General features: G+C 40.6%; 1 protein-coding gene across 7 annotated transcripts in view; it reads left to right on the forward strand.

Moving 5' to 3' along the window:
• Nucleotides 1–24,335, forward strand: part of LOC117258070 (protein MTSS 2) — a 99,868-nt gene that overhangs the window by 19,686 nt on the left and 55,847 nt on the right. For all 7 annotated transcript variants that reach the window (XM_033628543.2, XM_033628566.2, XM_033628550.2 and 4 more), the window contains exons 2-3: nucleotides 14,039–14,100; nucleotides 15,340–15,413. In XM_033628543.2, the coding sequence (XP_033484434.2) occupies nucleotides 14,039–14,100; nucleotides 15,340–15,413 (136 nt within the window). The remainder of the gene's footprint in view (nucleotides 1–14,038; nucleotides 14,101–15,339; nucleotides 15,414–24,335) is intronic.

Below are 24,335 nucleotides of genomic sequence, written 5' to 3' on the forward strand. Positions count from 1 at the left end.
CCCCTGTCTGCCATATTACACAATGTTCATGAGTATTGTTTTTGCCCAAAACATGTTGCAGCCATCCCATTGAGCAGATGTGCCACTGATAGGGTGTCTATGATCTCTGGCCTTGCTGCACAGAGACACAACAATACACAGATGGTTTCCTTTTCCCCCTCATCACTATGTTTAGATTGGAATTAGCTGCTGCACTTCATCAATTATGCAGTGAGGCAGCCTCTGTCTCCTCATCTGCATGCTGATCCTTTTCCCAGCCGATGTGCTGGGAGAAGTGTTTTACTCAGCATGGAGGAAATCATGACTCCACTTATCTGTTTTGCTGCATAATGCACAAATACTCACAAATTTTAAGGCTTGATATCAAATAAGTTCTAATTTATCCCATGTTAGTTCTTCTTCGAATATTGTTTTTTTTTTTAGTCAACCACCTCTACGGTAAAGGCTTGGTTAAAGTAAGGAAAGTGAAACTGCCTGGTTAAGGTTCGGGGAAGGTTGTAGTCATGGTCAGAAGAAACCAGTGTTGACTGCTTCCCACAGCGTTCAAGATCAGAGGTGAAACACTTCCACTTCAATCCTCAACATATGCATTTAAGAAAAAAATAATAAAAAAGCGTAACCTTTGAGGAAACAAAGCACATATTGATCATGAGCAGTGTTGGGGATGTTACTTTCAAAAAGGTGATGCATTGTTTTTCTTAATTACTCCATGAGGAGGGTAATAAGTTACACTACTCATTACATTACTTTTGCCTTACATGCCTTACATTTGCCAACATTGCCTAAGATGCACGGACATGTAGTTGTCAGTGAACAATATAACGTTAAACCTTCCATTTGCCCACATATCAGCACAAAACAAGGCTCAGAAGAATAAAGACGGAATAAAGACAATATAAAAGAGACTGGCCCTTCTAACCCCATTAAAAGATGACAGACTTCAAAGGGGAAAAAAACACTTTTTTTTATATACAGGTGTGTATATAAACTGCATTTAACAGGCCAGTCCATGGCTTTATAACAGACTAGTCCGGCTTATTTGATGTGTCACTAAAGCAGTTGATATACCTCATGAGGAGGAGATCCTCAAATTGTTTGTCAGACAACCCGTTTATGGAGCGAATCATATAAAAAAAACACATTACGTTGGTACAACATGGTGATCTGACTTTTTTTTACCCTTCAACAACAAACATATATGGTTGGGTTTAGGCAACAAAAACACATGATTGGCTTGAGGCAACAAAAGCAAGTGGTTAGGTTTCGGAAAAAAGAACAGGGTTTGGCTTTCGAATCTTACAGGATGCGAACACCGCTCTCTAGGGTGAAGGTCGGTGTTTGTTGGACCCATCCACCACCCCTCCTGTCTGCTCCACTTTGACAATCACCAGCTTAACTTTCGTCCTTGTCCTGCCACGTTCCCGCTAACACTGCCAGGTGCCGTTAAGCTATAACGGCAGCTGGCCGCATATCATGCCGACGTCAAAGGACGCCTTTTTTCGTTGGTTTCTGACACCGCAAGTCACTGCCCAAATGCCAGATTTCAACGACTTTGGAGTGAGACCGGGCTCCTATATCGATAACTGTCATCGGTCAAGTGAGTTGTTACATATGGGCATATCGGATATTATCGAAAAATCCAATATCATGTATCCCTAAATTTGTCGACAGATAGGTCTAGGGGTAAGGAATAATTTACAACTATTCACTGATGATCCAGATGATAACAGGTAACAGAACTTTAAAACTAAGATGGATATTTTATTTTTTTCCCAAGGAGATCGTTGCAGGGTCAAGTAATCAGTTTAACTTAAAAGTCAAGTGACAGGACTGTTTGTTTAGAGCATTTCAGTACTAAATCCCTTTTAGTATTTTAAAGGACAGGACAGTAAGCTCTACCCATGTACAGTAAGTGAATCTGACTCAGTGTAATGGTGCAGCTGACTACAGAGCAGACAAAGGCAGCACCATTCTTTCTGGAAGAAGTGAAAATAAATAATATGTAGCACTTTTTTCTGTGGGCTATACATCTAGCCCCAACCTTGATAAAAATGAGTGTGATCCTCTTTTTGAAAACTCCCAGCTAGTCGATTATGCATATGAAGCACTGTGAAATTAGCCCCTTTTGTTTGGTTCTTGCATTTTTCTTTTAACGTGTGAATTGGCTCGATTATACAACAAAAAATCGGGCTAATCCTTACATCCCTCTCTGCCTGCCTCCACCCGTCCTCTCTCTCCCTCTGTCTCCCTTGCTGGATTTCCTCTGTTTTTCTGTCTTGCTGTGGGGGAAACAAAGGGAACAAAAGAATGAGAGGAGACAGTAAGCTTCTCATCCACTGTAGTGAGTGGTGGAGTGGAGCTCTCAATAGAGTGCTGGGCAGACTGGGTGGACTGGTGGTGCTCTGAGAACTAGGCCAGAGGACTGTTGACAGCACCCCAGAGTCCAGAGTCAGGGCCAGATGAAATGGAGGATTAATGGAAGAAAGACAGTAAGGGGAAAAGGAAAGAAATAGTCGATATATTGCTCAGTATCAGGGATGAGGGATTATTATTGGAGGGATAGAGGAAGATGGAAGGGTCCCTATACACTGGTGGATTTAAGACAGGGATCAAGTACAGGGCACAGCGCAGTTTACCTGTATTTTTATTTCAGAACAAGCATAAAAAAGAGAAAGTTTGAGCCTAATACAGCGCCTTTTTCTCAGTCACTGTGTTAAAGAAAATACAAGCGTCGCACTCCATCGTCCATAAATTTTATTATCTCATCATCAGCATGTTTAAATGTTTCCTCAGAAATGTTGTCTGTGTGGTCCTGGTTAGATTGCAGACAGAAACTGCTGGTAGCAAATGCAGCATGACCTTTCTTGGTGCAGTTTTACCAAAATGCAAACACATATAGTAGCCTGATAAGACTGAGCTGCCATTTTGTTTTCACTGGCTTCATGTCAGCCAGCTTTTTGTTGTGGGGAGATTTTATTTTGTTGTGTTTTGCCCAAACTAATAAATAGTGAGTAACGCATCTGGTGTCCTTTTCTGCAGCAGCAGTTAGTAGGAGCAGTTAACGTCCCCCTTTTTGCCCCACTGATCACATAAATATATGAATTTAAGAGTTGACATTTCTTGACTTACAGCAATTTGTACAGCAGAGCTCATGCATGCTTGTTCTTCTTTTGCATTTTTCATGGATGTAGCTAGGTAGCTTTTTGTCTATGAGTGAAGATGGCGTCCCGTTCTGATACTGCCTATCACACTTGGACTGGCTGACTGTTTTTCCAACAGTCCATGGGCACAATGCCACATCTATTTCAATCACTGAACCAATCTCAGATGTGTCTGCACATTCAGTCATCCACTCTGAGGCTTAGGTGTGAAGCCCACAGGAAACTCATTGTCTCCATGGCAACATTAAACTTCCTGTTTATGTAGCCCAAATCATGATGGTTTCTTTGGTGGCAAAGTGAGATGGCAAAATCTATCAAACATTAGCTTGTTTGGTTTCACATATCAATCCATTTTTACACATTAATAAGGCTTGATATGTCCTATTGAAATGGTTCTTATTGTATATCCCTGGAACACTGACACTCATTCACATTCATATGCAAATATTTACCATGTGTTGGAAACCTTTTGACATATTCACAAAACACCAAAAATGTTTAAAATTATTGTAAAACTTCAATTAAAAGCCTAGTCCAGATAAACGCCCAGTCCCTTTTCTTAGCGCCTGTCTAAATTAGATGAATGGTCTGGTTGCTTAGCAGTTCATTTTTTCTACATAAAATTATGTGACCATTCCTGAATTACCCTGATGTTATTCTTATTCTGTAAGGGTCTTCAGATCAAAAGACTCAAAGGGATTTTTTTAATAAAAATTATTCCAAGTTGTTAGTATTGTTTTAACAGGATAAAGTGGGGTTGTGTCTGTATGCTGGGTGCCGTAGTCCTTGAGTCTCTCTCTGTGATGCAATGACTGTTTGAGCTAGATCAAATGAATGATTCATAACTGATATATTAACTGAAGCCTAATTCTTATACAAGTAAAATTCATACTGCTTGAAATAATCAATTGATTATATTTCTTTTCTTTTTTTTTTTTTTTTTTGCTGAGCAACAGTTTTGTGCGGAAGAAATTACAGGCCTGCCCCATATAGACTTCCATCCCAAATATAGGCCCGTTGATTTCAGTGATTTAAGCAAATAATAGCCAAGCTATTAATTGAAGTTTTACGGTACATCAAATGAGCTCTATACGATATCAGAGCATATCCATGATTCAGAGGTTGACTGCATGTGGCTCTAAACATGGAGGTGGTTGAGCCGGTGGTAAGCAGCTTACAGCGCAAACAGTACTAACAACGGCAACAGTGCTGACAGAGTTAACAGTGTTAATGTGGGCGGACCAAATGGTGCGCTGCATTTTCATGCTTTCTAGGGGCCTAACAATCAAGTGATCTTAATCGAATGAGCAATGATCCAATTTCATCTACTGTATGCAAAGTGATTGATATATATGATCATCTTTAGGATGCATTTTTATTTAATAATTCTGCATCACCTTCAAAGAGCACTACCATTTTCAACTGCTTATCCAAGGCCAGGTTGGCTAGGTCGGCCACGGCAGCAGGCTGAGCAAAGTACTCCAGACGCCCCTCTCCCCAGCAACACTTTCCAGCTCTTCCTGGGGGATCCCGAGGCTTTCCCAGGCCCTATGAGATATATAATCCCACCAGCATATTCTGTCTATCCCAGGGCCTCCCACCAGTTGGATGTGTCCGAAACACTTCATACGGGAGGTGCCCAGGAGGCATCCTGATCAGATGCCCTGACCACGTCAACTGGCCCTTTTCGACATGAAGGAGAATGCTGCTCTCTTCGGATACCTGAGCTCCTTACCCTATATCTAAGGCTGAGCCCAGCCACCCTTCAACTCATTTTGGCAGCTTGTATCTGCAATCCCATTCTTTTGATTATTACACATAGCCCTTGACCATAGGTGAGGGTTTGGATGTAGATACTTGGGAAAAAATAAATAAATCAACAGTGTGGAAATATTTTGCATTTCAAAGAAAATTCAGCAACAGACAAAGAATATGCCCTATGGAAACAATGCCATTAGGGGATAAGATACTCAGGACACATGACATACCTGCCTGGTTGGGCAACTCACTCCACTAACTTTATACTACAGCAACATTAGCTGCTCTGTTTCAACAATGTCAGACTGAAAAAAACATGCATGCAGGCTGAAATTCAACTGTACTGTTCTGTCAGTAGATACAGTGACTTCTACACTGAGTAAAAAAAAAAGTAATACATGAAGGCTTATGTAATTTGTTGAGCTATGAGTGGAGAAAAACTCTGCTCGGCGCTAGGCTAAGGTATGCAGTGTAATAGTGCTTAAGTGTTTAAAGGGATAGTGCACCCAAAAATGAAAATTCAGCCATTATCTACTCACCCATATGCCGACGGAGGCCCTGGTGAAGTTTTAGAGTCCTCACATCCCTTGCGGAGATCAGCAGGTGGAGCGGCTAGCACACCTAATGGTAGACGGCGCCCCAGACTAATGTCCAAGAACACAAAATTGAATCCACAAAGTATCTCCATACTGCTCATCCATAGTGATCCAAGTGTGCTGCAGCCGCAACATAAAAAGTTGTTTGGAAAAACGTCATATGAACTCTGTTTTTAGCCTCACTGTAGCCTGTAGCTCTGACTGCTTCTCTGTGCTCCGCGCTCACGTGTGCGCGCTCAGGGTGGTCGGTGATGCACGGTCTCTGAAGAGCAGCAGTCTCGTCAGTACTAATGTCCAGATTCTCATTTGCAGGCATTGCCAATTCCCAGTCTGAGCAGCAAAGACTTTCCTCATCCGTTGGCATTGCTTTGCATTTGAAACAACTACACCACCAGGTTTCCAGTGCTCGACTCCGGTATTCGGCGGCTGGCTGAGGGTTAGGCTCATGAGCTGCGGCGGCTGCTTCGTCCAGTAGCCTGAGTTCCGTGCGTATACTCGGGCTCAAACAAATACGGCTCAACAAAGAAATGCTGTTCCTCCTCAATTTCAAAGTCTTCAGACATGTTGGGCTGTCCTTTGCTAAAAGACCGTAGTGCAAATTATCTTTTAGCTACTGTGGTTACTGTTGTCCCTCCCTGAGGTGCACGTGTCACGTGATGTAAACACGGGTGAGCAAAGCTCATGCTTTCGCTGGTCGCGCGCAGGCGCGCCCACGTGAGCGCGGAGCACAGAGAAGCAGTCAGAGCTACAGGCTACAGTGAGGCTAAAAACAGAGTTCATATGACGTTTTTCCAAACAACTTTTTATGTCGCGGCTGCAGCACACTTGGATCACTATGGATGAGCAGTATGGAGATACTCTGTGGATTCAATTTTGTGTTCTTGGACATTAGTCTGGGGCGCCGTCTGCCATTAGGTGTGCTAGCCGCTCCCCCCGCCGATCTCCGCAAGGGATGTGAGGACTCTAAAACTTCACCAGGGCCTCCATCGGCATATGGGTGAGTAGATAATGGCTGAATTTTCATTTTTGGGTGCACTATCCCTTTAATTGTTTTGTCTATGAACCTTGACAGTTATTACTGAGCTGAATTTTGTACTTTTGTTCCGTGATCTTGTCATTAATCCATGTTTTATGGCTGTTGGGAGAAATTTGCCTTCAGGGCTTTAAGCCAGATAGCCCTGAAGTTTTAGGAAAAGATCATGTTTGAGGTTAAAATGAAATGATTTCTCGCAGAAAGGGCTCTCTGGCACAAAGCTCTGAGGGCTAACTTATTCCATGTGTTATTCAAGGTGTGTTTGTGGAGTCAGTAAACTTTACTGCACTTAACTGGTTACAAAGGTCTACCAGTTGTGTTAAATGAGCATGGTATATTGTCTCATATTGATCAGGCCCCTGAATTGAATCAAACTATTCGTATTGAGTTTATAATATTGGCGAAGTGCAACAGCTCATTCTTCAACTTTGTGATATCAGCAAATATCGTATTGTTGTCTGAAGAATCAATATAATATTGTATTGTGATTAAAGTGATTTTCACCCCTAACATCGTCTTGAAGCAGTGACCACCGTATGAGCACAGTGCAGAGTTGGGGCGATTGGCTAGCCAGTTGGGATACGCACATAGTAATTTGCATGCTTGGCCGCATGGTTTACCACAACAAAAAACAGAGAAGCTCGGATTAGAACACACACACAGGGAGCCTGACTTCATTCTCGGCTTAGGACGCTATTACTTCACTATATTTTTACATAGGAAATAGTTATTTGGTGTTATATTGATGCTTTGAATGAGCTCCTTTAAACTTCTCCCCATAAGAACTTCCATCCATCCACTCATCCATTTTCATCCGCTTATTCGGGATAGGGTCACGGGGGCAGCAGGCCAAGCAAGATGTTTCTCTTCCCAGCGATGCTTTTCAGCTCCTCTTGGGGACCCCAAGGCGTTCTCAGGCCAAATGAGATATGTAATCCCTCCAGAATGTTCTGGGTCTACCCCGGGGCCTCCCACCAGTGGGACGTGCCCTGAACACCTTTAACGGGAGGTACCCAGGAGGCATCCTGATCAGATGCCCGAACCACCTCAACCGGCCCTTTTCGCCACAAAGGAGCAGCAGCTCTACAGAGAACTCCCTCTGCATGTCTGTGCTTCTTACCCTATCTCTAAGGCTGAGCCCAGCCACCCCATGGAGGGAAACTCGTTTTCATCGCTTGTATCCACGATCGCATTCTTCTGGTAACTACCTAGAGCTCATGACCATAGGTGAGGGTTCGTACATAGATGGACCAGTAAATCAAAAGCTTTGCTTTCTGACCCAGCTCTGTCTTCACCACAACAGTCCAGCACAGCCCCCACATCACTGCAGATGCTGCACCAAACCACTCATCCATCTCACACTCCATTTTACCCTCACACATGAACAAGACCCTGAAAAAGTTGAACTCCTTTGCTTGAGGCAGTAACTCTGTCCGAAAGAACTCTCTCTCCATAAGAACTTAAGAAAGAAAATTTACAAAACATGGAACCCTTTTCTACACCTTAAGCCTGTAAACAATGGGAGTGAAAGCCAGCAAAAACAATTAGAGGGCTTGTTTGCTAATTGCCAGTGATCATCAGCTGCATCAGAGCTTGTAAACCTTCTTATTTAACAATACTGAATTTGATGAGAGGCAAGGATAAAGGAATGACAAAGTAATGGTGGGGTAAAAGAGGGTCGGAGGAAAGGAAATAAAATCTATCAATCAAGATAGTTCATGAACTGTCACTGAAAGAAAGGAAGGAAGGAAGGAAGACCTAAGGGAGGAGGAGTCTTAAACGTTTCTGAGGTTAGGACGAAAGTAACAGCCAAACCAAAAGTGTCAGTGTTGCCAGGCGCCTCCCACATCGTTCCGTCCAAGAGTAGTTTGCTGCTTGCCTCTATGGTTGTTTAAGTTTTAGGTTCATGAGTGAAATAGAAGCCAGAGGTTGGATTTTTAGTTCATCATATTAAAAACACTACAGATCTCAGGTGTAATTGATTATCACATTATTGCTCTCTGCAGCACTGCAGCTTGCCGCCAGTCACTGGCTGACAGGGGCAGCGATAAAGAAAGGGGAAGGAAGGGAGGGTGTAAAGGAAGAAGGAAAGGTGAAGTATCAAGGTGAAGTGTACAAAGCTGGAAATATCTCTCATTTGAGCCTGTAAATAAAGACAAAAACATTGTGATTCTGCGCACTCTTTGATTCAACACACTGAGTGCTTGAAACTGGTTTGCACTGAGTATTAAAAGTCATACAGAGAATCAGGGAGGGAAGAAAGCTAGGCTACTTTTTTAGTTGTGATATGTTCTTCATACAGGAATGAATCGGGTAGTGTCTGAATCCGTATGTGTATGTGTGTACACGCGCGCGTGTGTAAGAGGTAATCATGCATGCCCGGCTGACTTTTTTGGTGACACAGGAAGTGGTGATGTAATAGTATACAATCCAAAAGCTTTTTCTCACACTCTCTGTCTCCTGCTCTGTGTCTCTCACACGCTGATGTATTTGCCCTTCGGCCACCGTGATATTCCAAGTCGTACAATCATGTGAGCACAGTGGTTCTGGTTGCGGTCTTTACGCTCTCTGGTTGAGACAAACACACACTCACAGACACATTTATGGAGCGTGGAGCTTGCAGGCTGAGAGCTTTATAACCTTCTGAAATGCAAAAGTGATTTCAAAAGAATTCACAAAGCAGATCGTTGATGTTGCACAGACAGGCCCCATCTTTGTAAGATTACCCCAGTTCACCACAAAGATCTTAAAAGTTTCATCAAAGGAACACTGAAAAGAAAAAGTATTAAATGGATAATAACTATATTTATGTGGTGCACCAGAGATAACCAATCATGATAAATTTTCTGTGTGATGTCCTGAGTTCCCTCAGAGCCAAAGTCTTTGATTGGTTGTTCCAAGACAGTCAACAATTTACCATCCATACTCTCTATACTACAGCACTTCCAATTAGAATTACTTCATAATGTAATTTGAGAGTTTAATTTCATCATATTTAATAAAGGTCATTGACAAATAACATTGATATTTGATTTTGGGAGACAAACAAAGGCACAGTCCCACACTCAGTCTGTAAGTATGTTGCCAGCTAGCTTACAGCTTATGTCTGTACAGGCACTACATTCACTTTTTGTTTGAGGTGAATAAAACCAAATTGCACAAATGGTGATAATGTACGAAGAGTGAGAATATGTATTGCTTACATGCATACTAGAAATGACATGTAATTTCAATATAACTAACATTTACACATACAACATACATTTATGGTACAGTACACTCTAGACCAACTGTACATATTCTGTATGTGTGCTGTATGTTAATGCCTTCAAACCAACGATAGCCAAGGCAAGGGAGGCATTACATTTTCGGGTTGTGGGTCTGTCCATACATCTGTCCATCTGTCTGTCTGTCCCATTGTGGTGAACGCAGTGTCTCAAGAAGGCCTTGAAGGAGTTTCCTCACATTTGGCAAAAATGTCCACTTGGACTCAAGGACGAACTGATTAGAATTTGGTGGTCAAAGGCCAAGGTCACTGTGACCTCACTAAACATGTTTTTGGCCATAACTCATATGCTAATTATGACAAAAAATTCACACAAATGTCTCATAGGTTAAAATGATGAAGTGATGACATTTATATATATATCCTAAAGGTCAAAGGTCAACTTCTCTATGACAGCAAAAACACTTTTCTGGCCTTGAATCAACACCATAACTGAGGCACAGAAGGGCCGACATTTTACTATATACTGAATTGGTGACACTTATCTTGGGTGCCCACCTTGCCACTGTATTGATTGTATAGATCCTCTGTGCCGTCAAATTGAAAGTGTGTGTGAAGTACCTATGTTTTAGAATTTGTAGCTTCTTTGCAGCACCACTCGAAGCATTGTCTACATGTGACTTTGGACAAACAAGGATGTGAAATGGAACTTGACTGGTTTGTGGAGGCACCAAACTGGAGTTGGTAATTGCAGTTCTGTCATGTTCACAGTTCTGCTGCATTTCTTCCCTACTCCGTCACATTAAAGTGAGTTTAGCAGGTGACTTTTAACTTGGTTTGGTCAAAGTGAAATTTTTCAGGTAGTCGTCTATGTCTTGACTTCTTACAATGCCGCACAGCAGCACACTAACACAGTGGGGAAAGACCTGCAGGTAAAGGAGCAGGAAGCAATCACACACATACACACTCAATCATTACTTTGTCACTTGCCACCAGGCTCTTTTACTGGATTGAAATGCCCAAAACATGCTAATGAGATGTGGGGCTGCTCGTGTCTATGTGTATTAGTGTGTGTGTGTGTGTGTGTGTGTGTGCGTGTGTGTGTGTGTATGCAAGGAGGAGGGCGCGGGGCACTTCAAACGGCCTGCAAGGCGAGGAAGCAGGGTGAATATGTGTGTGTGTGTGTGTGTGTGTGTGTGTAGACGGTGGATGGAGGAGGGGGTAGCCTTGGTACCAAGGGGAAATAGGACTGTGATTTCAGACCAAATTAAGCCACATCAAACAGGCCAGATCAAAGAGTATACAGCCCTTACTGCCTGTGCCAGTCTGACATCACTACAGGATGCCCCACCCCCCAGTGTAGACACACACACACACACACACACACACACACACACACACACGCACACACACACACACATTCAGACACCCAGATTTTCTTCCCCCTGTCCTCCTTTGCTTTTATTTTTTTGTTATTCTCTGCAATTTCACAAGTTACTATTTCTAATATTGGCAGATTTTATGTATATATTTCTGTTTCTGATATTGGACTTCATACTATAGTGTATATTGTATAAATACAGCCCATAATAGAGCCCACAAATCTGCCCACCCCCATGCACACAATTTGCAGGCACTTAACAGGGTTATAGGTTAACCTGGATCAAGTATAATGTAATATGTGCTGAGGCTGGGGGTGTGTGATAGAGCAGTCATCCAGTGTACAGGAGGGGTGGGAGGATGTGGGAGCAGCATCCATTAGAGACACAGCTTCAGCTTTGAATTGTGTTAGCAATCCTGGCTGCTCCAGTCAGACCCTTTGATGCTGCCTGATGCCAGTGGCTGTCAAGTGATCTGAATATATATGTGTGTATGTTTTGGTAGATAGATTAAATGGCTGCATAGGCAGGAGAGGAGGGGAGGGAGGCTGCTGTTTTTGGGGATGAAGAAAGACGTGGAGAGGGGGTGAAAAAAGGGGGAGATGTAGGGTACCAGTGGAGCAGAGTGTGGGCAGGGGTGTGTGCTTTTGTGGAAATAAAATAGGGAATCAGGTTGATGGCAGAAGCTGAGAAGGGTAGAGAGATATGTTTTAAGCCTACAGAAGTAGAGGAGGAGAACAAAGACTGTGATGCAGAAATGTTTTGTATGAAGCTGTTTTAATTTGAAAAAGGAGGATAAATAAAAACATATTTCTTCATAACTGATATTCAGTGCAACTTTTTTTTTTTATTTAAGTAAAATAACAAATATATTATCAGAAAAATGTACCTAAAGTATTCTAAATGAAACTAGCTATTATTCAGAATATTTTCTTTATACTGCTATATTGTTTTATATAATATATGTAGCAACTGGATGAATTTATTTTTGATTTTAACAATTATTGATTTAATTTTAAATAGATCAGTCTAAAAATGTCAAAGAAAAATGGAAAAATGCCAATCACACTTTTCCAGAGCTAAGAGTGCATGGGAGGATTATGAGACAACGGGCCCCTGGGCACAGATATGCAAAGGGTCCCACCACGTCTCTTACAAAGGAGCAAGACACACAGACTTTGTGGTGGTTTTGTGTCTCTTTGAGGTCATTTTGTGTCTCGATGAGGTTGGTATGCCTGTTTGTGTATCTTTGCAATTCTTTTGAATCTCTTTCTGGACCTTAGTCTTTTCTTAGTTGGTACCTGTTAATTTGACTCACATTTTGCAAGTGACGGCCAGGACGGACCCTAACACTTTGGGGCCCTCAGCCTGTGCCCCGTACGCCTGTGCAGTAATCCATCCATGCATGAGTGACATTATGAAATCACTTGTTTTAATCTGTGCAATGTCCCAGAAAAGCCCAAAGCTATTTAATTTCTAATTAAAAACAGAGAAGGGCGACAAATGTCACATCTAAGAAGGTGAATCAGAGAATGTTTGAATATGACACTTTTGCTTAAAGATTCGATTGAAACATATGAAGATGGTCTGCTTGGTATAACAGTTTGTATCTCAGACGATTTTATTCTGAAAGGTTCAATGACCTTGTTAAAAAAAATCTTAAAATTACATATACCTCTTCTCCCTCATTGCAAAATCCAGAATTGAAACTTCTGGGCTTAAGATGTCTCTGACTTTACTGATAATTCCGTTCTCAGTTTGTATTTGCACCAGAGGCTTCATGTTTCCACATGACATTTGTGTAAGCTGCATATTGGATCATGACTGGCACCAAATGGCTCATATGTACTCGTCTTTAACAGGGATTTACTGTAAGGTGAGCACAGAGAAACTTTCCCCTCCAGCAGATGAAAGTGAAAATAGCTTTCTACTGACAAAGACAGCACAAACATCATCCTGCACACTGAGGCTCAAACTTCACAGTGAAGAGCCTCATGAGAAGAAAATTTTTTATTTTTTTTTGAGAGGAGGGGGACTTCAAAAAATAACTGTTGATCAACTAATTGATCGACCTATTGACTAGAGTAACTGTTGAGCTCTACAAATTTGAACAACTTCACAGTATATCCTCTTTGGCTCATTGATAACAATGTATCAAATTTAATAAAATCTGAATCTGCAAAATAACCAATAACTACAGCTGTCAGAACAATTAAGCTGTGTTTAAATGACAATGATTGCCTCTGACCTGCGTTGAAGTATACATTAGCATAACTGGCTCCTTTAATACTCAAGTAAAGTACAATTACAATACTTCAGTACATGTACTGTGAATGTCACACTATAATGTTTACCATGTAAATGTCTTTTCTTATGATTTGGCTTAACCAGGTACTACGTTTGTATGTCATGTCAGTAAATGGCTTTGGAAGTGTAACTCCAAGATACAAGGAAGTGAGAGGGATTAGGAGGTAGAAAGGATGATAATACAGCAGAGAGGAGAAAGGGAGGCAGTTAAAATGGTTGTGTATCCAGTTTAAATGCAACTCAGTGCCCAAAATCTCTCTATGCGGACAGAGTTTTTAGAATGAAGCAAAGTGACTTGATGTTAAAATTTTGGGAACATCCAATCAGCTGGCTGAGAGACATTAACATTGTGTAATATGCACGTGCTTAGATCGTCTGCCTCCGACTATGCTGACTTAACTCAATCCAAGCCAGTGTCATTTTAGTTTCTCAAAATGTTTCCCCACATCTGAAGTATCTGTCTCTTTCCTGGCACCTGCTGTAACGTGAGCAGTAAGGTTTGGGTATGCCACATACATTTTATTAATATGTAATTGCTGTCGATGTTAATGTGTATTTCACTGTCTGTGTGTTGCCAGTGCTCCTATCCTGTGTGGGAGGACTTCAGCGCCAAGGCCACCAAGCTGCATTCCCAGCTCCGGTAAGTTTCTCTGACAACATAACAAAATTACACAAATACATAAATAGTCTTTCCAAAGTGCAACACTGTGTTTTGACTACTGAGCAAAAATAATGAGAGAATATGTTACGCTGCATTGGATGAGAGAATTTTGGAAAAAGAAAATGTGCCCTCAGACACTGTCTGTACCATGTTTGGATACTGTTTCCAATTGCTTTAGACTGGCGCTTCCATTCCTAGAATTGGCAAGAATTCAGTGATTTCTGTAGGTTCAGGGATTTGCATAGAATTAAATTTTTGCCAGACTATAAAAAACATTTGGACCACCATATGTGATCATATAAATGCAGGAATTTTAAGACTTGTTGCTCCTTAAAGTGTATCAAAGCTATGGGATACAGGCCTGCTTTGAATTGGACCTCCGTTGCAAAAAGAACCCCTAAATTTTAAAAAAATGGTTTCTTTAGCAAATATGCAAAGAAAACATGCTTGTTACTGATTTATAGATGAGGGCAGTTACCATCTACATAGATGGATGAAGGGCCATCCAAACCAAGAGCTATAACTATAAAGATAATAATGTGAGCATCCACACTGATGAATGATAATGTTCTGTAAACAGTGGCGCCAAGCACGTGCTGCACACTCCAGCTGTATCATCAGCTTAGGTAAATGGATATTGATGACCTGTTACTGCTGTATGTCTCTTCATCTCTGCTAATAATAATAATAAAAAAAAACATTTACCACTGACTTCAAGGATGAGCCCGATTGCATCATAGATGTCCTTCTTGATAGTGTCTCTATTAAAACTGTTTTATCAAACAGGGCTGCTTTTTTTTTTTTTTTTTTGAACCTCAATGATGAGTCTGTGCACAATGTTATCTGCCAGTTTGAATGGGGCACCCTGTAAATTCAGATGGATTTTGATGAGCCACCAGTGATTTTATTGTTCTTTAAATCACTCTAAAAGTCATACCATTTGTATAGTTGTGGTGTGGACTCCTCCATCCACTTAACCTGGACCGATTTTTAAACTGATAAGTGTATAGTTATTGTTCTTGGTGTGGACGACACTTAACAACACTATCAACTGGATGCAGCAACATACTAACAGATGAAATTCACCATTTTCAAATTCACTGACCAAATCAAATGTGCCTTTGCTGCATTACCAGTGTAAAACCTGACCATTCAATATACACATTATAACTATGATACCATTTTATCTAAGGTAACAAGAGTTTTCTGTTCATCTAGAACCACTGTTCTGGCTGCTGTGGCCTTCCTGGATGCCTTTCAGAAGGTCGCAGACATGGCTACCAACACCAGAGGTAGGATAACGGCTGTGTGTGTGTGTGTGTGTGTGGATGTGCTCAGAAAGCCACTGTATAAGCTGTGTGCATTGGTATGTGTCCCTTTGCCAGTGCTGTGCTGTGTTTTGCTCTTCTGAAGTGCCCTCCACATGGCAGAACTATTAGGAATCTCATTATGTTGTTGTGATATTATCAACCAGCCTGCTAAATTTTCCTTCAGCTGATGAAAGTGTTTCCAACAGCCTGAAGGTACACTTTGTATCAAACTTCAAAGCAGTTGCACTGCATTGTTTACAGATACAAAAAAAAATGACAGAAGTCTCTCGGAGGTCAATAAAAGCTGTTTCTGTAGCAGGATATATTTTGTTAGACTTCCCATTGCAACAGAAGGATCTGTTTTGCGTTCTATACACAAATGTTGGTGTTGTTGGAGACAGACCTGTTTTTGGGTTGAAACTGCTGTTTGTTGCTGTTTGTCATATCTTTAAATCTGATAATACTTAAAGCATAAAAATACTAAATCTGTCAGAGTTTTAATATAGTTATATGGTTATACAGCGCCTGGCGTCATCAGGAGGAAAGATTAAGATGGCAAATATCCAACTGGGCAGGCGGGAGGGGTGGTAGATGGGTCCAACAAACACTGACTTTCACATGAGAGAGCGGTGTTCTATCCCGTAAGATTCTAAAGCCAGACCCTGTTTTTTTTTTCGTTAACCTAACCACTTCCTTTTGTTGCCTAAACCCAACCATGTGTGTTTGTTGTTGAAAGACAAAAAAAACATCAATTTGCACTGTTGTACAGTGCATTTATTTTGAAAGAGACTGTATGTAAATGTTAAATTACCTGTGAAAACTGTAGTGTATCTTGAAAGAAGAGAACTTGACATGGTGTCTCAGAACATCAACAACCAACGCACCCAGGGTACCTTGCACGTCATATGTGGACGTGGAAAGTTAATGACCAAAACATCAGTATGTGACGAGGTTGGAGTGAGACTGTGTTCTGTGAACTCACGTTTCATTTAGCGCTTACTTTGTGTAAAGGAATGGTTGGCATTATAATTGCTAGCTGCTGATTCTGACTGCAAAGTCATGTTCCCTGCCGGAGGCATGTGGTAAATAGTGTTGAAAATGCACAAGGGAGGCATAGAAATGTACCATGAAACAGTATTTTGACAAATTTCTCGCAAGTTACCACATTTTATAAATGCTCATAATGTCCATAATTAAGCTACCATAGAGCAACATATCCTTATATGATATCCAATGAATTAGCAGGTCATGAATGATGTTACCTCCTAAATTTAAAGTTCTGTAAGTAATGTAAAGTTACAGAGGTTAGGTTTAGGCTAGTAAAGTTACTATGGTTTGATTTAGGAAAAGACACATGGTGAATATATCCCTTGAAATGGTTCTGAGCAGCAGTCTGCTGGGGGAAGTTCCAGAGGAAAGTCCTGTGTTTTGTGACCCACCCACCGTCCCCAACCTGCCTCCTAACTGGACCACTGAGGACCATTTACTCCAATCACCACATTGGTTATGTGATTGCAGCCTTCTAAAAGGCGTGGGTTATGCACAAATTACTGGCCGATCATTATATGGAACATGTACCAATTTTGGTGCATTACTTGTCGTAGGAAGATGTACAAACAGTGCAAGAGTGCAGCCTGTATTGTGGCAATATTTTTGACCCCCCTGCTGTGCACACATCCTGGATATTTTGAATGCAAAGCTCAACATGCTGTTTTTTTCTGCTATATTCAGACAAATCAACTCATTGAACTTGATAGAATTATGGTCAATGGATTGTATTTTGTGTTTTTTGGCTTGACACTCTTGTTATTCACTGCGTAGGCTTAAAGTTGGACGGTAGTTTTAATAGAGTGTGGGCTGAGAGCTGAGAGAGTCAGACAAACACTCACCGCCCACTGAAGGCCATTTGAATACTATAGTACCACTGAGGGAAGAGCAGAGAGAATCTGTAACACAGGGATTTTTTCCTCCTGTTGTGAATTATTAGTTGCAGCTGCCAGACAGTATATGTGATGCCGATGTGTGTGTATGTGTGTAGGTGTGTGTGTGTGTGTGTGTGTGTGTGCCCCAGGTGGGATCCTACAGAGGAGGATACAGGAAGAGGCTTGTGCTGCTTTTACAGGCCAGACAGGAAATCACCAAGCTCTGTCAGCTCATTACACATGCCGCTACCACTGCCACACACACAGAGGCAAAAATATAACATAAATGATGTTGGCACAAAGATGCAGACTGTGCATCAGAGGCTCTTTGTACTTTCTGTACTGATGAGTCATTCCTGCTGGAGTCCATTTGTCAGATTGCTGCACAATCGCTGCTCTTTCTCAGTGTGTGATGTTCTCTAATAGATTTGTTAAATGGATGGAGGCAGAAGATGGCACCAATAATGATGCTCTCTGTCTTCCTGCCATTCGGTATATCAATGTGCCACTTATTACAGCTGTGCGTGTATGTGTGTGAATCAAGCCCAAAGGGTACTGATGATCCTGTGCTCTGCTCTTGTACCGACACTTCTATTTATGAGCCTGCGTTGACTGTGTTTCCATTCAGTGTGTCAACTACATTTTATGCGAACTGAGGCATCTTCATCAGCTGGATGGAAAAGAAAAAAAAAAAAAACTGGCTCCCTGAATATTATATCTAGAATATTTCTGGTAGTCATGGTGGCCAGATTTTTACAGTCCACTGCATAACACATGATACTGAATCAGGTTGAATTTGACAAGTTAGGCCTGGGCAAAAAGGGGATAATCAAATATCACAACATTTCTAAACAAATACCTCAATATCAATAATGTGACAGTGTTGTAGGATTGACTATTTGTGCTTTAACAAAGTAATTATACAATGAGATTTTTGAAAAAAGATCATCAGTGGTGTGGATATAATGACAAAGTGGGTAAAGGCAACTAATAGAAGAGCCAGAACAGGCTGGTAAGTTCAGAAAATTACATCACCTTACAATATCCAAAGTACGAATAAAAAATACAACATCAATATTAATATTATATCAATATTGCCCAGTCCTATGTTGAGTGTATGTATTACTACATAATTGACAAACTTTTTTCTACTCAAATGTATCATATCTAGGACATTTTTAGCAGAAAGGAAGTCACTCCTTTATATCGATGATGCGAAGATATTTTAGGGGTAACTCTTGGTGCTTACAGAAAATATTTACAGAATGAATTTTTTGTAAATAATCATGAATTGTCTAAATGTAATTACTAAGTGGGTAAAGGCAAATAATAGAACAACTGCAGTCAGTGGTCGAATTGAGGGGGGATGAGGGGGGATGCCATCCCCTTTGTTAGAAAATTGACCAAAAAGCATCCCCCTTGTTAATCTAGGATCTGTGTGTGCAGGCACGGACTTAATTTGAGGGGGGGGGACGCAGGGGACATGTCCACCACACTTCTCGTATCTGTGCCCTCCGTCCACCGCACTTTTTACAGCCGTTACCACCATCCAATTCATTTTTAACATGTGGTAACGTGTTGTTCCGAGCCGTCTTTAAATGCACCATAAGAAGGCACATACACACACTGTCATGTTGTGATCAGAGTCAATCCACACAGACAAGACGTGTGCTGCTGGGCAGTGCTGATGAGTGTTAACTATGTTCAGCAAACCAGCCAGCAAGAAGCAAAAAACCTTGCACAGTTTCTTCCAAACAAACCATGTAAGTTGAGTACTGCTGTTGCATGTAGATAATGTTAGTTAAATGATGACTAATTAATAGATGCCAATATATCAAGTTAAGCTAGTTAACAAGAATACTAATGTTATTGTTACTTATGTTAAATCGCTTGCTAGCTAGTTTCATTCTAGGAAAAAACCCACTCCTCCTTAATAAGAACTTGTGCTCACTATTGCTTTGCAAATATTTTTTAAATCTTTATTGCCACAATATAAAGAGCAGGGTCAGGGAGGAGACAGTGGACCAGAGGCCGGCAAGGATGATCATGCAAAGTCCTTTTTACTTTTATTACTGGCTGAGAGAAAATATCTAGAGCACAAAAGTGACTGTGTATTTATAAATTTTGCTTTGCACATTTATTATCTATATCATTGCAATAGATAGAGGGACAGGGAGAAACCAGGCAGGTATCAGGACAGGGACCTGACAGCAGCACCAATTATAAGCCCAAGGCTTCACAGGTAAGGACAAATTATAACTGGCTAAGGAAATGTCTATAGGATAAGAGTGACTCTAAGATTAATTTTCACAGCTATTTCAGAACTACTCTTATTTATACTCTAAAATGTTTTTTGTCTGTACTGCAATAGCAATACTACTGCATTATTTGTGTTTTTTAAAGGCAGCAGGTATAGGTCAACCCATTTTTCTTTATCTTGATTAATTTTGCACATCTGTGCTGTCATATTTGATGATGTGTGCACGCAAAGAAATCAAAGCTACATTGCATCCCCCTTGTTAAAAATTAACAATTCGACCACTGACTGTAGTTGTAGAAAGTGGATAGGTATAGAGAGAGCAGTCTGGTAGGTTCAGAAAATTACACCACTTTACTGTAATGTAGAGCTTGTGATTAATCGATTTGAGTAGTTTATTAAGAAAAAAATCAAAATTATGTGATTCCAGCTTCTTAAATGTAAATATTTACTTGATTCTTTACTCAATTTAGACAGGAAACAAACAAACAAGTCATTTGAGGATGCCATCTTGGGCTTTGGGAAACACTGCAACACTTTTTCCTACATTATATAGATCAAACTAATGAATTAATCACAACAACAACAAAAAAGACAGATTTATTGACAATAAAATATAATCATTAGTTGCTAACCTGCTGTAATGCAGCCTATAGAACCAGGAAAAGACAGTTTTCAACATATTAAGATATCCAAAATCTGAAACCATTTCTAGTCTCATATCATAATATTGGTGTAATATCAATATATTGCCCAGCCCTAACTTGTACTACGTAGAACAACTTCATTGTAGGACCAACGTGTTTTGGCTTGTAGCCTCACCAGCATCATTATCTATTCTACTAGTGTTGCTAGAGTTTTGACCTCCTTAGACTTCATTCCCTTCTTCATGCACCTTGGAAGTAGGTGAAGTTGTGACAAGACGGTAGATTCAAATCATTAGTCCGACACCCCTCTTTTTGCTATCTAGTGTCACCGAAAAATGTTGTTGCACATTGCGGACCCATCGTTAGCGGCATAAGCTTGTTTACTATATTACACAAATGCTGCTGCCACACCGAACACCCCGCTGAACCCCGATTGGGCCAAATCTGAATGTGATTTTGAGTGAAATATATTAACAGCTGGATGGATTTCCATAAATTTTGGTAAACACATTAAACAGATTGGTATTGTAGGCATGTTCAAACACTGACATTAGCATTTAGTTCAAAGCGTACAGCCTCACTGAGCCACTATGGCTGTGGACTCATACCCTTGTTAAAACTTGATAAATGATAATCTGGAAAAAAGGGGGATACTTGGATGGAAGTTACCCTAATTTGTGCTCAGTGTGTCTCTCCTTTCCTTTTGACCATCTTCTCAGAGGTCAGATGAGGATATAACTCGGAAGAATGAAAGAATATTGTAAACACAGATGGGAGTTCCTCCTGAGATAAAGAAAAATGTAGCAAACATGGGACAGAAAATCCTGGACTCAAGAATAATGTGTTATGTTACAGTATTTATTTAAACTATTTTCTCTGTGATCGTTTAAAATTCTGCACAAGCGGTAGCACACATATTAAACAATACCACGTTGCATACTATGCCAGTTACCGAATAGGATATAGTCCCACTAAAAGTGCAGCTTGTGGTTTATTTGTTCCTCTGGATCATGGCCATGCCTTGTTTCCTGCTGGGTCCCTGATGTTTAGGCACCCGATGTATTCAGTTGTCCTCCCAAGCTGATAAAGTTAAAGAAGGCAGCATGGAGGGTGAGAGAAACGGTTTTTCTTCTGTTTGTGATGGTGTGTGTGTGTGATTGAGTGAGAGAGAGAGATCTAGCAAGTGGGTGAAATCCAGCAGGAGGAAATGTGCAAGTGTTTGTGAATTCCCTGGTGAGAGGTGAATTTGAGTGCACTTTCAGATGTGTTCTCCACTCTCCTCTTATAGCCCAAACATTCACTTTCCCCAGGGCGAACTGCCTGCATGTGTCTGTGTGTATGAGTGTGTTATGTGTGTGTGTGTGTGTGTGTGTGTGTGTGTGTGAGAGAGAGAGCGAGAGACAGCATACCAGTAAAATGGAAGCACATAAACAAACACACAACACGGCTGCTTTCCTTTTCATTGATGGAGGACCTGTGTGTGTGTGTGTTTGTGTGGTTTGCTCCTTGTTTAATAACCTGTTTAGCCCCCTTCATCCTTGCTTTAGTGTTAGTGAGGAGACACACTGTCACACACAGCATGTCCCCATATTCATACACTCATGCATAGATATGTTTTTTCTCCTGTGCTCTTCTTCTCTGCTTTTTATAGTAAATATAAGTGATGATTGTATACATTTTATGTTGGAAGATGTGAATTTGAGAAATTCTGCTCAAAAGCTGAAACCACATGAAACAGAGCGTTACCAAATTAGGCTGATGTTACATCAGTAGTTTCGATTTATTGGTGTCATGGCCTTTTGATGAGTCATAATTAAGTTAGACCACGGACTCTGTTTTGTCTCTCTGCACAGATGATTTGATTTATGTTGATATGAAACAGGCACACTCATAATGAAAATACAGCCATTTTAGCTTTGGTTTAAGTTTGTCACCACAGTCAGAGTAAAATCTTGTTGTTTTTATGGGTTCTTTCAGTTTGCTATCCAGCCCCAAAGCTTTGATCAATGTGACAGTGTTATGTAGGACATTTCTGTGATGCAACCTAAGTACAGGAACCACAGACTACTGCATACTGTGTGGTTGTAAACACCTGCAGAGGCAAAAAAAAGTGGAGAAAGGAAACCACAGTTGGAAAACTTGTTTAAGAAGGAAATCTTTATCTAATTGTTCATTTGTGCCACAGCAACCATCTGTTGTGCATTTTTTGGACGTTTATATCTGCCACTGTCTCTTCAGCCATGTAAGGGTGCCATTGCTGTGATATCCAGCATATCTTTCACGGCGAGGACCACATGACCATTTGATGATGTGTGAGCCACTGAATATTTGGCAACATCATCATACTTTCAGTTTATCTTTATATGTCCCAGCACCCTTACGCCTTTGAGGTCAAGGTCTCGTGGCTCGATGTTTTTTTTTTTATAGTAAATTTGTCATTGCTGACAGAGGTCTAATACAGAAATGAAGACTTTTTTATTAGAAAAATGCAGAAAGCTGAAAGCTCTGAATGTTAAAATGATTATTGTGTTCTTTATTTATGAAGAGATACAGACAGTTAAGTCTGAATATCAAGTAGTGCTTTTAGTAAGAGGCAATTGAAACAGCTTTCAAACTAAAACAAACATAGCAGAGCATCCACAGTCCTGCTCATTGTTGCATCCACACACAAATATTAAGGTGAATGAAAGTATCCACCAGGAAACAGCCCTGATCCTTTGTACAAATTAAAATTCATGACATCATGCAGACTTTGTGATGTGAAAGTAATTACCAATAACATTTACAAGAATGTGACGTACTGCTCAGATGAATCTGATATTTGAATGAAAATAAGTTACAGGGTCCAGCTTTAGATACAGTATCTAAACTTAAGCTGAGAGATCTTGGCTGTGTGTGTGTGCTCATGTCAAAATGAATCTCTGTAGAAAAACGTGTGCACCACATCTCTGGTTTTACTGTTTTGCTCATTAACTTCTCTCTCTTTTTATTCCCATGATGACAGTAATGATGTTGTCTATGATGATGATAATGATTATGATGCTGATGCATCTCTTTATGCACCTTACTCCCTCTGTCTTTTCGTCTCCACACTGTCTCTGCAGTAGCAGCAGTAAAACCCAGGTCAATCCCAGGGCTCCCACTTGGCACAAGGAACAGCTGTAAAGCGCCACTGTGTGTGTGGGTGTGTGTGTGTGTGTGTGTGTGTATGTGTGTGTGTGATGAGGATGATGATCTGATGGTACAGAATGTCTACCGTTTTTATTGCCAGGCTGCTCGGCTGCATCTGAATGCAAGGTTTCATAATGAATATCATAAATTTTATTAACACACACACTCGCACACACACACACACACACACACACACACACACACACACACACACACACACACACACGCACGCACATTCTCCCATCTATACAGACAAAGACAACCCCCTCCTATTCTTAAGACTTGTAAAATAATATGGCAGTTGGAAGAGAACAGTATTTTCTCCAAGACCGGTTTGGTTGCATTTTAAACATCATTTGAAATAATTCAATTTTGAGTACTTGATCGGAGCAGTCCATAAAAGTACTAAAACAATTATAGCTGCTGCGCAGCAATGGGTTGGGTCCGGGCATTTTTAGGCAATTCTGAGCAACCTCTGGAATCTAAGACGGTCATCTACCGCTCTGAGCTAATTGGCAAGTAGCAACTCAACAGTGGCTTCACAAACTGACTAAGCCATTCACTGTTGTGTAGGAAAGCAGCCATCCGTGCATGGAAAGGCAGATTTGAAACCCCTGTAAAAAATTCAGTTATTAAGACAAAAATCTGAAAATACACATATTGCATCTAGACAGCATGGAGATGTTGGTAATTTGTTTGTAACAATGATTGATTTGCTCCTTAAGTGGAAAAACTGATGTTCAAAATTCCCATTTTTACATTGACTCCAATTGTTCACATTAGAGCAAAATTCAAAATGCTGTTAAAAATTCAGTTTTTGAGATAAAATTCTGAAATTTGCCACACATCATCTACCATGACTCTAGAATGTTGTCTTTTTTCATGAACATTGAAGAATTATTTAGCA

This window comes from Epinephelus lanceolatus, chromosome 2, assembly GCF_041903045.1.
Source record: "Epinephelus lanceolatus isolate andai-2023 chromosome 2, ASM4190304v1, whole genome shotgun sequence".
Lineage (NCBI taxonomy): Eukaryota > Metazoa > Chordata > Actinopteri > Perciformes > Serranidae > Epinephelus > Epinephelus lanceolatus.